The 14,415-nt window shown below is 44.9% G+C and overlaps 2 protein-coding genes across 2 annotated transcripts; both read right to left on the bottom strand.

Moving 5' to 3' along the window:
- Window positions 1–566: 566 nt before the first annotated feature.
- LOC149442254 (histone H1.5-like) lies at window positions 567–1,300 on the bottom strand. The gene has a single exon (XM_089656225.1). It carries the CDS (start codon window positions 1,291–1,293, stop codon window positions 622–624), a length of 672 nt encoding a protein of 223 aa, XP_089512351.1. The 5' UTR covers window positions 1,294–1,300; the 3' UTR covers window positions 567–621.
- A 12,595-nt stretch (window positions 1,301–13,895) lies between these two features.
- LOC149442253 (histone H2B 1.1-like) lies at window positions 13,896–14,389 on the bottom strand. The gene has a single exon (XM_089656224.1). The coding sequence runs from the start codon at window positions 14,339–14,341 to the stop codon at window positions 13,961–13,963; it is 381 nt and encodes a 126-aa protein (XP_089512350.1). The 5' UTR covers window positions 14,342–14,389; the 3' UTR covers window positions 13,896–13,960.
- Between the last annotated feature and the right edge of the window lie 26 nt (window positions 14,390–14,415).

The raw sequence follows: 14,415 nt of genomic DNA, 5'->3' as shown, positions 1-14,415 counted from the left end.
TATTTCTAAAACGCTCATAACTCCAGACATGGAATGTAAGTGATTCGTACAATGAGATCCATCCTCCAAATGGCACCTGGAAAGCCGCTCCCCGTGTTGTATTGTGTTGTAGAGGCGATCCATCCATAGGAAGGAGTCCATTGTCCGCACAACACGATGTTCTCGGTGCGATCATTAGATCCCGTCCAGAGGATGATGTGTCCCCGATCATTACATGGCGTTTCCGTACAACTTCCACAATGGCCGCAATAATAATGAAGGCTGGGAATTCATTGTAGAAGGATCGGGAAATGTTCATTGTTACCCCTCCCCCCCATCCCACATACAGTGTGCGGGAAATGACAGATCTCCGATCCGTCTATGACAGATGTCGGTGTGTGTGGAGGGGGGTCAGGCCTGTGAAATGTATCGGGAGGGATCTCTCCGTTGGCCAACCAGTAATCATTTGTAGGAATTATTGGATGACCTATAAGGGACAAGTGTACAATGTGAGGAGGATGGAGACTGGAGGAGGGAGAATGCGGCTCGTGGTCGGTGTATGTATGGAGAGCTCTGTTGGGGGGAGGTGGGGGGCTCTGAGAAGAGCCTTTGGGGGGTGGAGATGAAGGAGGTCGCCGCCCATTATTTCTTCTTCGGAGCGGCCTTCTTGGGCTTAGCCGCCTTCTTAGCTGCCGGCTTGGCCTTAGCGGGACTCTTGGCGCCTTTTTTCGGCTTGGCTGCAGCTTTGCTCTTCTTGGGGCTCTTGGTCACCTTCTTGGCTGCAGCCTTTGCTGGTCTCTTGGCGGCCGGCTTCTTCTTGGGGCTCTTGGCTGCGGTGGGGGCTTTGCCGGCCGCCTTCTTCTTGGGGGACTTGGCGGCCGGTTTCTTGGGCTTGGCCGCCGCCGATGGCTTCTTGTTGCTCTTCTTGGCGGCGGCCGGTTTCTTGGGCTTCGCCTTGGCGCCGTCGGGCTGCTTCTTGTTGATCTTGAACGATCCGGAGGCCCCATGGCCTTTGACCTGGACGAGGCTCCCCTTAGTCACCAGCGCCTTGAGGGCGATCTTCAGGCGGCTCTTGTTCTTGTCCACATCGTATCCTCCGGCGGACAGGACCTTCTTGAGGGCGGCCAGGGACACCCCGCTGCGCTCCTTGGAAGCGGACACGGCTTGGACGAGGAGCTCGGACACGCCGGGACCGGACGCCTTCTTGATGCCTTTCTTGGCTCCTCCTCCGGCTGACGCCTTCTTAGCCGGCTTCTTCTTGGCGGCGGCCTCCGCTGGAGGAGCGGCGGCTGGGGCGCTCTCAGTCTCCGTCATGACTCGGGAAATGTTTCCACAATAGTTCATTCCAAATCACACGGCGCTCCGCCTTATATACAGACCTTGTAACACTGCGATTGGTTGACACACAACTCCACTCTGTCCTGCTATTGGTTACACATCAGACACGCCCACTGGCTGTCTCTCTACAGTCGGGGAATCTTCTCTCTCTCGTTGTGTTTCCCGGGCAGAGAGAAAACCGATTTTATTCCGAAATAGAACGATGTCCGATGTGCACCGGGGAGCCGATCTGCTCCCTGGACTGTCACTTATCGGGGGTCACTTCCAGCTGTCAGGAGCTGCTCACGAGGCTGAACACAGAGGCTGCAAACACAGCCATCCTCCGGAGTGGGGGGCCCATTCTGCCTTCTACCTGCTTGGGGGGACACATTCTACCCACAAAACAATCTGCTCCCATCCCCCACTACAATCCGCTTCACATTACACGAGGGAAGAGGGGAGATCGCCAAACATTTCCCTCTAATACACAACTCGGCTCATCTCTAGCTGACTACAAGGAGCCGGCAACAAAAACATCGGCCGATCACAGGAGATCCTTGTGTCCTGTCATGGCAGACATTGGGACAGATACAAAGGGCTCCGCCCATTACAGGGTGTCACGTGTCATGGCCTAGGGGTCATTATTGGATCATCATCACAAATGGACATTGAGAGCCAAATCCTGCCAATGACTTGATTGCCGCATTTCACTCCACAGCTCCATAGACTGCTCAGGGGGGGAGGTTTGCTCGGAATCCTCGGATCTACAATAGGATTTGATGCTTTCAGTGATGGAAGTCAATCCATCACATTTGGATTCCCTGAGAGATCATTTCAGGAATAGGAAGTTTGCTGCAAATCCCATTCTTGTCTATCATGTGGGGAATGTGGAGAGGAAATGTCGGCTATTTGGGGGGGAATGAGCGGTGGGGTTCCTCTAAGACCAACACATGTCTACTGACCCTGACACTTCTTTTCTTTGTACTAACATGTAAAAGCCTCCAGGGTGTTCCCTTCTCCTCAGTCCAAGGAGAAAGAATTGCACCGACAAGAAGGGAATACACCAAACGATGGACCTGAAAACAACAAAGTATCGCTGACAGGATTCACTTGTTACAATGATTCCAATCCGGATACAATCCCCTCCCCAGATAAGCCATGGCCTGGGGACCTAGAAATGACAGGGAGACATGTACCCCCCCCCCCCCCCCCCACACACACACACCTATAAGACTGTTTTGTTGTTTTTGTTTTTCATGTGGCATTGAGGGCTGGATTGAAAATGCACACATTGTTTAAAGTACAGAAAACACAAATAAACAAACAAGAAAGGTTTTCCATTTTGGACAATGAGGATTGCAGCGTTTTTTCTGCTCTCTGCGCTCCATCTTCGGTCTTTGTCCTGTTTCGTGTTATCAGGTAGAGTGAAAGTAAAGGAATATTGCCGAATGTTGAGTTGTCACCAGAATATGACCATAAAGAGATAAATACATCACCTGGGAGACTTCACCCCTTTGATGAATAGGTCAGCTGTCATGCAACGCTCCTCTCTCCCCCCAAGAGCACCGCTCCTCTCTATCCGGGACGGACTAACCTGCACATTGGGGGGATGGGATGATTGGCTGCAATGCTCAACACTCCCATTAGGTGTCACTATATTTTACATACATAGACTTGAAGGATTTTGTTGTTACTTAAAACATATTTCTCTTTTCTGCTCTGCTGGATACATTGTTGCAATCCATCAACATTCGATTCCCCCAGAGATCATTTCAGTAATGAGACCTTAGCTGGAAATCCGAATATTATGTGCCATGTGGTGGATCTGGGTGTCCCCCCTCAGACCAAGAAGGGAATAGTATTATTAATATTATCTGATGATGATGATTGATTATTATTCAGGATTTATGTGCAGTGCTGTAAAAAATATAAATGGAGACAATACAGCAACAATACAATTCAATACAAGAGGGTTAGGAGGCCTTCCAGGGAGCTTACAATCCAGTACAGAGGGGCTGGTGGGACAAAAGGTAATAATTGTGAGGAATAAACTGATTGGACAGAATACATACAAATCTTTACCTGGAGATTATTTTGGCATAAAAAAAAAGGGGCACCAGACGTTTAAAAAAATGCCTTTAATTGAACAAACAACAGTTTTTGACAAGTCTTTTAATACCCTCTGTAATGTAGCAGAAATACTGCTACATGGCAGTACAGGTGCACAAAATCACGTATATATTCTGTTTTTTGCATAACTGGGTGAGGGGGGCTCACGAGGCGCCTGACCGCCCTGCTGATTGTATCCCCAGGTGTTAATCACCTGGTCCCGGACGCTTGTTACCCACCGATGCCCGATAATTGCCGAGGATCACCGACGGGGAGGAGGGCTGCTTTGTTTACCAACATCCCTCCTCCCTGTCAGCTTGGGTATACTGCTCTGGATGGCTGAGCAGAGTCATCCAGAGCAGTGTGCTTTACAGTGAATCCCCCCCCCCCAGGAAAAAAAAATACCCATTACACAGTTAACCCTTTGATTGCCCCCAAATATTAACCCCTTCCTTTCCAGTGCTACTGGTACAACGTCAGTGTTTTTTTGCTTTTTTTTTTTAGCACTGATCACTGTATTAGTGTCACTGGGGATGTCAGCGACACCAAGTCAGTCCCCCCCCCCCCAGTGTTAGAATGTCCACCGCAGTACCGCTATATATCGCTGATCACTGACATTATCAGTAAAAATGTTTTTAAAAAAATCCATTATCTATAATGTCATTTTTAAACACTATAACTTTCACATAAACCAATTAATTTACAAGTATTGGAATTTTTTTTTTAGCAAAGACATGGAGCAGATTACATTTTGGCCTAAGTTTATGACAAAATTTGATTTTTTTTTTTCCATAACATGTTGAACCGCTTCCGCTCCGCCCTATAGTAGAAATACCTCGTAAATCACCTTAATCAAAAATTTGCAGATGTCTATACTCCCCAGCAAAACATTTGCATTGATGAGTCCCTCAATAAAGTTTCTGGCAGCTATGAATTTAAAATGTATAAGACCTGTAAGAGGGTAACAGGTTATACATATAGGATTTGGATTTAGGAGGGAAAAGGGAAAAGATGTCACGTGGAGCCCCCCGGATTCCCAGACTACATGGAGAGAAATGGCAAGATAGTTTGGGACTTGGTGTCATCCTTCTTCCACATGGGGTACCACTTATACATGGACAATGTTTATTCAAGCGTGCTACTATTTAAGCATTTGTACAGTCTTGGACCAGCGACATACTCGTACATCGGTGGACTTTGAATGGTTATACCAGGATGATGCCTATGGCTGCAGGTATCATCCTGGTATTGTTTTTGTCAGCAGGCAATTGGCATTCATGTAAAAGCAATCCTAGTGGTTTATTAGCTGCAGGATTGCTTTTACAAGCAGCTGGAGTATATGCCACCCTCCCCCGCTGCCTTCCACGGTCTTCTCGGGCAGTCTTGTGCCATTAAGGGAACCTAAGAATGAGGCTAGTGTTTCTGCCAGACAGTGGTGTATTTAGTTTTTGTGCTGCCCTAGGAAACTCAAAAACTGTGCCCCCCCCTATCCCTTTCCCAGTGAGAGAGAGGTTGCATGGTGACAGTAGCAACTAGGGTGTAAAAGGTGTTGACAAAGAATGGGTGAATACAGTGTATTATGGGGGGTGATGGGGGAGCCATAGCTGTATGAAGGGTGTGATGGGTATAAGCAGGAATAGTGGGGTGTGATGGGTGGTGAGAGGGGCAGGAGGCTTTATGTGATTGGTGTATGCAGAGTAAAGTAGGGTGGGATCTATGAGAGATGCTGGCAGGATATGTTGGGGTGTAATGGGGAGTGTTGGGTGATGTCAGGTCTCTGCAGGGAGTATATGGGTGTATGCAGGATATGATGGGATGTAAATTCCCTCCGACTCACAGACTGAACCCCCCAGAGTGATCTCCCTCCCCCCACAGAGACTGCCCCATATACACTGATTCCCCCCCTTACAGACTGCCTCCATATACACTGATTGAGCCCCCCAACAGACTGCCCCCATATACACTGATCTCTGCGCCCCACAGACTGCCCCCATATACACCGATCCCCCACAGACTGACCCCATATACACTAATTCCCCCCACAGACTGCCCCCATAAACACGAATCCCTCCTCACAGACTGACCCCATATACACTGACCCCCCCCCCCCAGCAGGCTGATCCCATATACACTGACCCCCCCCCCCAAAAAAAAAAAAAAGCTTCCCACATATACACACACTGATCCCCCCAAGCACAGACTAGTCCCATATACACTGATTCCCCCCCCCCCAAGCACAGACTAGCCCCATATACACTGATTCCCAACCAAACACAGACTAGCCCCATATACACTGATTCCCAACCAAACACAGACTAGCCCCATATACACTGATTCCCAACCAAACACAGACTAGTCCCATATACACTGATTCCCAACCAAACACAGACTAGACACACAAACACGCACACACATGTTCCTGGCACTTCTAATATCCGGCTGATAGGAACACCAACAAGACAGAGTATGACAGTGATCATCGTACATTTCCAGCCTCATCTCTATGTTCACTTTCTCCGAATTCCTCACCTCACCTTCTGACCTCCCACCACTCCAGCAACCGCAGGACTGTACTCCCGATCTCCTTCTTCTCCTCGGCGGCGGCTGGTACACTGGGAAGGCTTAACGCACTGACACACTGAGCCCAACATGTCTCCATCCTCACCTCCTGACTTCCCATCGCTCCAGCAGTCGCGCCATGTCAGCAGGACTGTACCCTGGATGTCCTTCTTCCTCCTTCTCCTCGGCGATGGCCGGTACACTGGGAAGGCTCACCACACTGACACACTGAGCCCAACATGTCCCCATCTTCACGAGTGTCCCTTCTTTGAGGGGCAGCACCGCACCCTGAAAAATGCCACCCTAGGTAAACACCTTGTTTGCCTTGCAGTAAATACGTCTCTGCTGCCAGATGACCATAGAGCTGATTGGAGACCGGAATGGTGCCAATCATCTCTATAGTCTTAGAAATCGGAAGCTACAAGCATTTCATCACTTCAGTTTTGCAGGATATAAACAACGCCATTTGAATATTGGGAAAGCATCTGATCACACCGATCTTGGTGAGATTAGAGAATGTAAGAGCAGAGGAGATATCCAGAGTCTGATAGACCCCAGATTTCTCAAAAAGAATATATGACAATGCCCATTGAAGTTATAGGGGGATATTTGCATTGCATGTGATAGCATTAAAAGTGTTCAAACAAAAAACAAAACAAAAAAAAATGAAAGGGACAGTGTAAAGAAAAAAAAAATCAAAATAATGTAATACATAAATAAATACATAAATAAACAGCACCCTTACCCTCCCCCTCCCCCCATGTGCTCGAGGATTGACCTCCTCTGTAAATCTAAAATGGTAGCTTGTAAAGGCTTTTAAAGAGCTGCTTATGGATATTATAAATATATGCAGTTTGTTGCCATTGTACGGGGCATGTACAGTTTTAAAGCATGTCATGCTTGGCATATATTTACTTGGCATACCATCATCTTTTATATGTTAACAAATAATTGGCCGATATATTGTATTTTTGTGTATTAAAAGTAAAAAATGTGTATTTTTCCAAAAAAAATTGTGCTTGAAAAACCACTATGTGAGTGCTATGTGCCAAACAAAAATTGCAGAATCCACCATTTTATTCACTAGGGCACCTGTTTTAAAAAATATATAATGTTTGAGGGTTCAATGTAATTTCCTAGCAACAAATACTGATTTTTTTTCATGTGAACAAAAAGTGTCAGAAAAGGCTTGGTCTTCAGGTGCCTAGAAGGAAAAGTCATGTGTGGCATAAACTTCTAATGCTGGGCATAAAATGCCCCCACCCCCCAAAACAACCTTTTTGGAAAGTAGATACCCCAAACTATTAGCTGAGATCCTTGTTGAGTCAGTAGAAACATTTATTTTTTTACCACACATTTTTAGAAAATAACAAAAAAAGTTTTTTATTTTACATAATATTTTCACTTACAGTATTGCTCACACATGCCCTGGGTATTTGTGGCCTTACTCTCCAATATACATTCTGCTACTTCTCCCGAGTATGGGGGTACCACATGTGAGAACATTTGTGGCAGTATAGCCAAGTACAGGACCCCAAAATTCAATAAGCACCTTTAGGCTTTTAACCATTAGCCGCCCGGCCAATGGTCGTTTGGCGGCTTGAAATGCGCTCCTAAATTCCGGGTGCACGCCATTTGGCGTGCTCCCACACATGCGCAGTTTGCGGCACAGCAGAGCGGCGCAGCAGCGGGATCTGTCACGGGCCGTGCACCTCGGACACGGCCGATGACAGATCCGAGTACCAGCTCCCGTAGCTGGTACCATGTGACCTGCTGTGACCAATCACAGCAGGTCACATGATAGTTGTATACAATGGATGGCTTCATTCATGATGCCATCCATTGTATACTAGTGCCTAGCTGTGAATGGTCACAGCAGGTCACATGCACATGTCATGTGATTAGCTGTGACCAAATCACAGCTAAGCACAAAAAAAAAAAAAAAAAAAAAAGCTTAATGAATCGATTTCATTCAGCTAAATGCTTGCTTATAGCAAAGTAATTCTTTGCTATAAGCAAACTGTGTATAAAAAAAAAAAAAAAAAAAAAAAAAAAAAAAAAATACTGATCACTTCCCCAAAGTAGTACAATGTTACTATGGTAACATTGTACTACTTTGGTCATAGTAACATATGAAAAAAAAATCTTTAAAAAAATGTAATAAAAAATTAAATATAATAAAAAAATAAAAAAATATATATATATTTTTTATTTTCATACTGTCACCAGTCAGTGTCCATGTTCACCGCCATGCCAGTTATATGATGACGCTGTACTGCACTGGTGACAGTATGTAAAAAAAAAAAAAAAATAGTGAAAATAATTTTTTAAATTTTTTCATTTTCCGAAAAATTATGACAAAAAAATACAACTTCAAAAAACTCGCCATGCCTCTTATGAAGTACGTCGGACTGTCTACTCTGCAAAAAGGGGTCATTTGGGGATATCTGTACTATTCTGACATTCTTGGACCTCAAGAAATTAGATTGGCTGTCAGTACTTCAGGATTGATCAATATTCAGATCTATACCATAGTTTGTGAACTCTATAACTTTCGTACAAACTAAAAAATACATCCTAATTTGGGTTATTTTCACCAAAGACATGTAGCAGAATACATCTCGGCCTAAATTTATGAAGAACAATTATTTATTTGTAAACTTTTATAACAGAAACAAAGAAAAATGTGTTTTTTTTTCAAAATTTTTGGTCTTTTTTTGTTAATTTAGCAAAAAATAAAAACCCCAGCGGTGATTAAATACCACCAAAAGAAAGCTCTAGTTGTATGAAGAAAATGATAAAATTTTAGTTTGGGTACAATGTTGTATGACCGCGCAATTGTCATTCAAAGTGTGAGAGCGTTGAAACCTGAAAAATGGCCTGGGCAGGAAGGTGTAAAATCACACGGTATTGAAACGGTTAAGGGGCTTTAATTCCTCATTACACTTCCAGACCAGGGGCAGACTGACAACTCATGGGGCCCACGGGAAATAGGGGATCATGGGGCCCCTGTGTCCTTGTCCAAACTCAAAAAAGCCTATGAAAAAGGTACCAGGGGCATCTCATGGGGCCCCCTACTGACCCCGAGCCCTCGGGCAGTGCCCGAGCTTCCAAATGGTCAGTCCGCCCCTGTTCCAGACTACCTATCACAGTTTTGGATTCTCTGAAATGCCAGGATAGTAACCCCCCCCCCCCCTTCCCCAAGGAACTTGGTAAGAAGCATAATGAGTATTTTGGAGATCTCTTTTGTTGTCACAAGTTTTTGGAAAATGAAGAAAGAAAACAAAAACATATTTTGTATTTTCTTTTTTTATATTTCAAAACCTTGTGAGAAAAAATGAGATCTGCAAAATATTCACCATGCCTCTTTTTAAATTCCTTGGGGTGTCTATTTTGGTTTGGTGCTCTCCTGGCATTTCAGGGCCTCCAAAACTGTGATAGGTAGTGAGGAAGTGAAATGAGGAAGTTACGCACCTTCAAGCTATCAAAGTGATTATTGGATTGTAGGCTCAGGTATGTGGCTAGGCTTCCAAAAAGTCTCCCACATGTGGTATCCTCATACTCGGTAGAAGTAGAAGAATGTATATTGGTGTGTAATTCCACATATACCCATGGCTTGTGTGAGAAATATATCATGTAAATGACAACTTTGTGTTAAAAAAAAAAAAAAAAAAAAAAACAAGTTGTCATTTTCCAAAAACTTGTTGAAAAAAAATAAATCTTCCATTGACTCAATATGCCTCCCAGCAGATAGCTTAGGATGTCTACTTTCCCAAAAGGGGTCATTTGGGGGTGTTTGTACTGTTCTGGTATTTTTGCACCCCAAGAAATGTGATAAGCAGTAAGAAAGTAAAAGCTGTGTAAATTCCATTATCTATACCATAGTTTGTAGATGCTATAACGTTCACACAAAGAAATTAATATGCACTTATTGGGATTTTTGTAATCATAAATATGTAGCAGAATACATTGTAGCCTAAATTTATAACAAAATTTGAGATTTTTTACAGAAATGAGAAGATGTTGGGTTTGTTTCTAAATTTTCAGTCTGTTTTTGTTTATTGCGCAAAAAAAAGCACACAGGTGATCAATTACTACCAAAAGAAAAAGAATCTATGTTTGTGTTAAAGAAAAGACATAAATGTAATTTATGTACAGCATTGCATGACCGCGCATTTGTCAGTTAAACTAGTGCAGAGCTGTATAGCAAAAAACGGTATAAATTGCAGTTTCATTACCATAGTTTGTAGATGCTATAGCTTTCACACAAAACAATCAATATTCACTTATTGGGATTTTGTTTACCAAACACATGTAACAGAATACATTTTGGCCAAAATGTATGACTAACTTTGAGTTTACTATATATTTTTTTATAGACAAAAGTAATTGTTTTTTTTCCAAAATGTTTTTATTTGTTGTGCTATAAATAAAAAAAAAATCAAAGCCCACAGGTGATCAAATACCACCAAAAGAAAGTTCTATTTGTGTGAAAAAAAGGACGCACATTTTTTTGGGGTACAGCATTGCATGACCGCGCAATTACCAGTTGAAAAAGTGCAGCTCAGAATAGCAAAAAGAGGCCTGGTCATGAAGGGGGGTAAATCCTCAGGATGACAAAAAATGGTTCCATCAATGTAATCTCCTCTCCTTTAGGTGCACCCTGAAAACCCATCTCTGCAGGGAAGCCTACCCCACCCCCTGCTAACTTGCCGACCTCCTCCACTCTTCCTACCACTCCATCCCCCACAGCTATCTCCTCCTGTACCACCATCCCCTCCCTCCTAGATTGTAAGCTCCAAGGAGCAGGGCCCTCAATCCCCTCATGTTTTGCATTGTATTGTTATTGTTCTGTCACATGTTCTGTCCCCCTTTGTAATGTACAGCGCTGAGCGAACCATTGGCGCTTTATAAATACTGTATAATAATAATAGTAATAATAATGTAATCATCAATAAAGGCATCCAGTGTTGTCCTGATGATGCCGACAGAGCAGGCGGGGATGTCACCACTAACTACTTTTTTTATTTTGGTTTGTTATAATTTTGGTGAGTCGGCATCCTTGTGACAACGCTGGACCCCATGATTGACAATAAACTACAATGTTGGAGCCATTTTTATTTTTGTTTTAAATTATTATTAAAGGACTTGTCAAAATCTATTTTGATTTTATTTCAATTAGAGGAATTTTTTCAAAAGATTGGTCTCTTTTTTTTTTTACTGCATTTAACCCTTTAATGACTGGGTAGATGTACAAGAACCCCTTACTCATTCACAAGTAATCAGGGTGACCCCTTATTTAAAAGGGTACCCTGATAACAAGCTCCCCTGCCTGCAGACCCCCACATCCACGGGCCAGTGTTTTAAGGGAGGCCCTTGTCCCTCCCTAGCCCTGCCAGGCCTATGCTCGGATCAAAGGTCTGGCAAGAACTTAGGGGGACCCCACATTTTCTTTATCCTTTTTTTGCGAGGAGGGGTTCCACTTAAAAGTCCTACCAGTCCTAAAGGGCTTTTAGAGGGAACCCAACACACTTTTGTTTTTAATTTCTTACTTTTGGGTGCCTACTAACCTTCCTACCAGACCTAAAGGTTCTGGTAAGAATTACGAGGGGGGATCCCATGCTGTTTTTTTTTTTTAGAAAAATGTAATTAAAAAAAAAAGTCAGTCCTGCTGCAGCAGGTTCTATACATTGCACATATATGCAGCTTTGCGGGCAGTGCACAGGGGTGTTCGGCCCATCACAATTCACTTTTACTACCCAATACAACGGCTCTTCTCAGAGCCACCCACATCTCCATACATAATTCTCTAAACCTCCTCTATCAACCGATTCAGTCTCAGGGAGGAAAATCAGGAGATAGGAGAAAATCAGTAAATGACCATTGTAGATGTATGGCGTGGCTCCTCACCCACGTTGATGATCCTCAAGTTATGTTGTTGCACAATATAAAATAACTGACTTTTTTGTATTTCTTGTTATAATTTAAATGATACAATGGTATAAATATGTTATAATAATATATTATACATGTTAATTATGACAATTATACATTCATAGAAAATGCTTTCAGTGTGAGACTCTGGGGAAATGACATCTTATTCCAGGGACGGATCTTATCCGCCTTCCTTTAGTTGTGATGAGTTTCTCCTGAAGATCAGAGATCGTTCAATATATACCGAACAACGATCCTCCCGACTGAGGGAACAGATCTCATCGCCTCCTTCACACTCCACGTAGAAAAAAAGATGTTTTACTATCTGAAGGAAACGTCTATAACTGTCATTGGATCCACTTTCTAATTGCTTCATTCAAATCTCCCGCCGGAATTCTATGTGACGTCACAGACCATCCGCCCTCTTACCGCCAAATCCGATACGGAGAACCGACCGCATCCATTTACCGTTTTATCTGGGAAGATCGATCAACCCTTCCATTCATTCCAGGCTCTGCGATCAGCCAAAAATCGTAACATAGCAAATATTCACATAAAGCGCATTTATTAAGATTTGTTTTTTTAGCACTCAAAACCCTCATAATACAAAATCCGACAATGATATAAAACAAGAGCCAATGTTTGTCCATCTGATGGTCTGAGTCGTGTCTTCCTACGATGTAAGTTGGGTGGATGATGGTGTATATATGTCCCATAGTTAGACTCCCAGGAATGTATGACAAAAGGAGACAAATGACCGGGATGTGTGTCAGTAATAACTGGAAGCAGATGAGCCCTAAACTAGTCCAAGTGTGTCCAGAAGTCCCCATCCTGACAATGTCCCCCATCCCCCAGCAGCATCCCCCTGTATACTGACAATGTCCCCCATTCCCCAGCAGCATCCCCCTGTATACTGACAATGTCCCCCATCCCCCAGCAGCATCCCCCTGTATACTGACAATGTCCCCCATCCCCCAGCAGCATCCCCCTGTATACTGACAATGTCACCCCTCCCCCAGCAGCATCCCCCTGTATACTGACAATGTCCCCCATCCCCCAGCAGCATCCCCCTGTATACTGACAATGTCCCTCCTCCCCCAGCAGCATCCCCCTGTATACTGACAATGTCCCCCCTCCCCCAGCAGCATCCCCCTGTATACTGACAATGTCCCCCCTCCCCCAGCAGCATCCCCCTGTATACTGACAATGTCCCCCCTCCCCCAGCAGCATCCCCCTGTATACTGACAATGTCCCCCCTCCCCCAGCAGCATCCCCCTGTATACTGACAATGTCCCCCCTCCCCCAGCAGCATCCCCCTGTATACTGACAATGTCCCCCCTCCCCCAGCAGCATCCCCCTGTATACTGACAATGTCCCCCCTCCCCCAGCAGCATCCCCCTGTATACTGACAATGTCCCCCCTCCCCCAGCAGCATCCCCCTGTATACACGTCTCCAGACATGAGCCTGCTCTGTGCATAGTCCTACATATGTCATCAAACACAAAGCGAACCTGTCCCCCCCATGACCCCTATAGATCTATATTCCTGGATACTATAGGATCGCCCTCCATAGGATGGGAAATACTGACTTCTGTATCGGGGAAGATATACAATGCGATCGGGCGGTTTATTTTCCGGCTCCCACTAGCAGACAATATTTAATGTACAAATGAGAACCTTTACATCTCCAAGAGGGAAAACATCAGAAATCCGGAATAAGGGGAATGTTGGACTCGGATGGATTTCTTGTACCTAGAATACATCTTCAGATTTATACCTTCCAATCAGATTGTACAACAATGACCGATGTCATGACCCATGGAAGGCCGGCCATACATTCTACAACATTCCTGTAGATTCCCCCAAACCAGGTGCCCCTCCAATGTGTATCCAATGAGGGAGGTCCTTGTACTACAGAATGACGAATGTCCAGTGTGTGACGTGTGTGGGACCTCTAGCGGCAATACAATGTGATGACAGCTCAGTGATTGGAATGGTGGGCGGCTCTTAGAAGAGCCTTTGTGTCCTTGTTGGGATGATGGGGCCCCGGGGGGCGGGGGGATTACTTGGCGCTGGTGTACTTGGTGACGGCCTTGGTGCCCTCGGAGACGGCGTGCTTGGCCAGCTCTCCGGGCAGGAGGAGGCGGACGGCGGTCTGGATCTCCCGGGAGGTGATGGTGGAGCGCTTGTTGTAATGAGCCAGGCGGGAAGCTTCGCCGGCGATGCGCTCGAAGATGTCATTGACGAAGGAGTTCATGATGCTCATGGCCTTGGACGAGATGCCGGTGTCGGGGTGGACCTGCTTGAGCACCTTGTACACGTAGATGGCATAACTCTCCTTCCTAGTCTTCCTCCGCTTCTTGCCGTCCTTCTTCTGGCTCTTAGTCACGGCTTTCTTGGAGCCCTTCTTGGGCGCCGGCGCAGACTTGGCTGGTTCAGGCATGATCAGGGTTCACCACTGCTTGGCTGGCTGCGGGGAAAGTGTGCTGGAGCCGCCCTCATGTGCTGCTTTTATAG

The sequence above is a fragment of the Staurois parvus genome, unplaced genomic scaffold (assembly GCF_062004578.1).
Source record: "Staurois parvus isolate SC_StPar_1 unplaced genomic scaffold, SC_StPar_1.0 ptg000897l, whole genome shotgun sequence".
Taxonomy (NCBI): domain Eukaryota; kingdom Metazoa; phylum Chordata; class Amphibia; order Anura; family Ranidae; genus Staurois; species Staurois parvus.
Note: the sequence above shows the minus strand (reverse complement) of the source record. Positions and strands in the feature narration are given on the sequence as shown.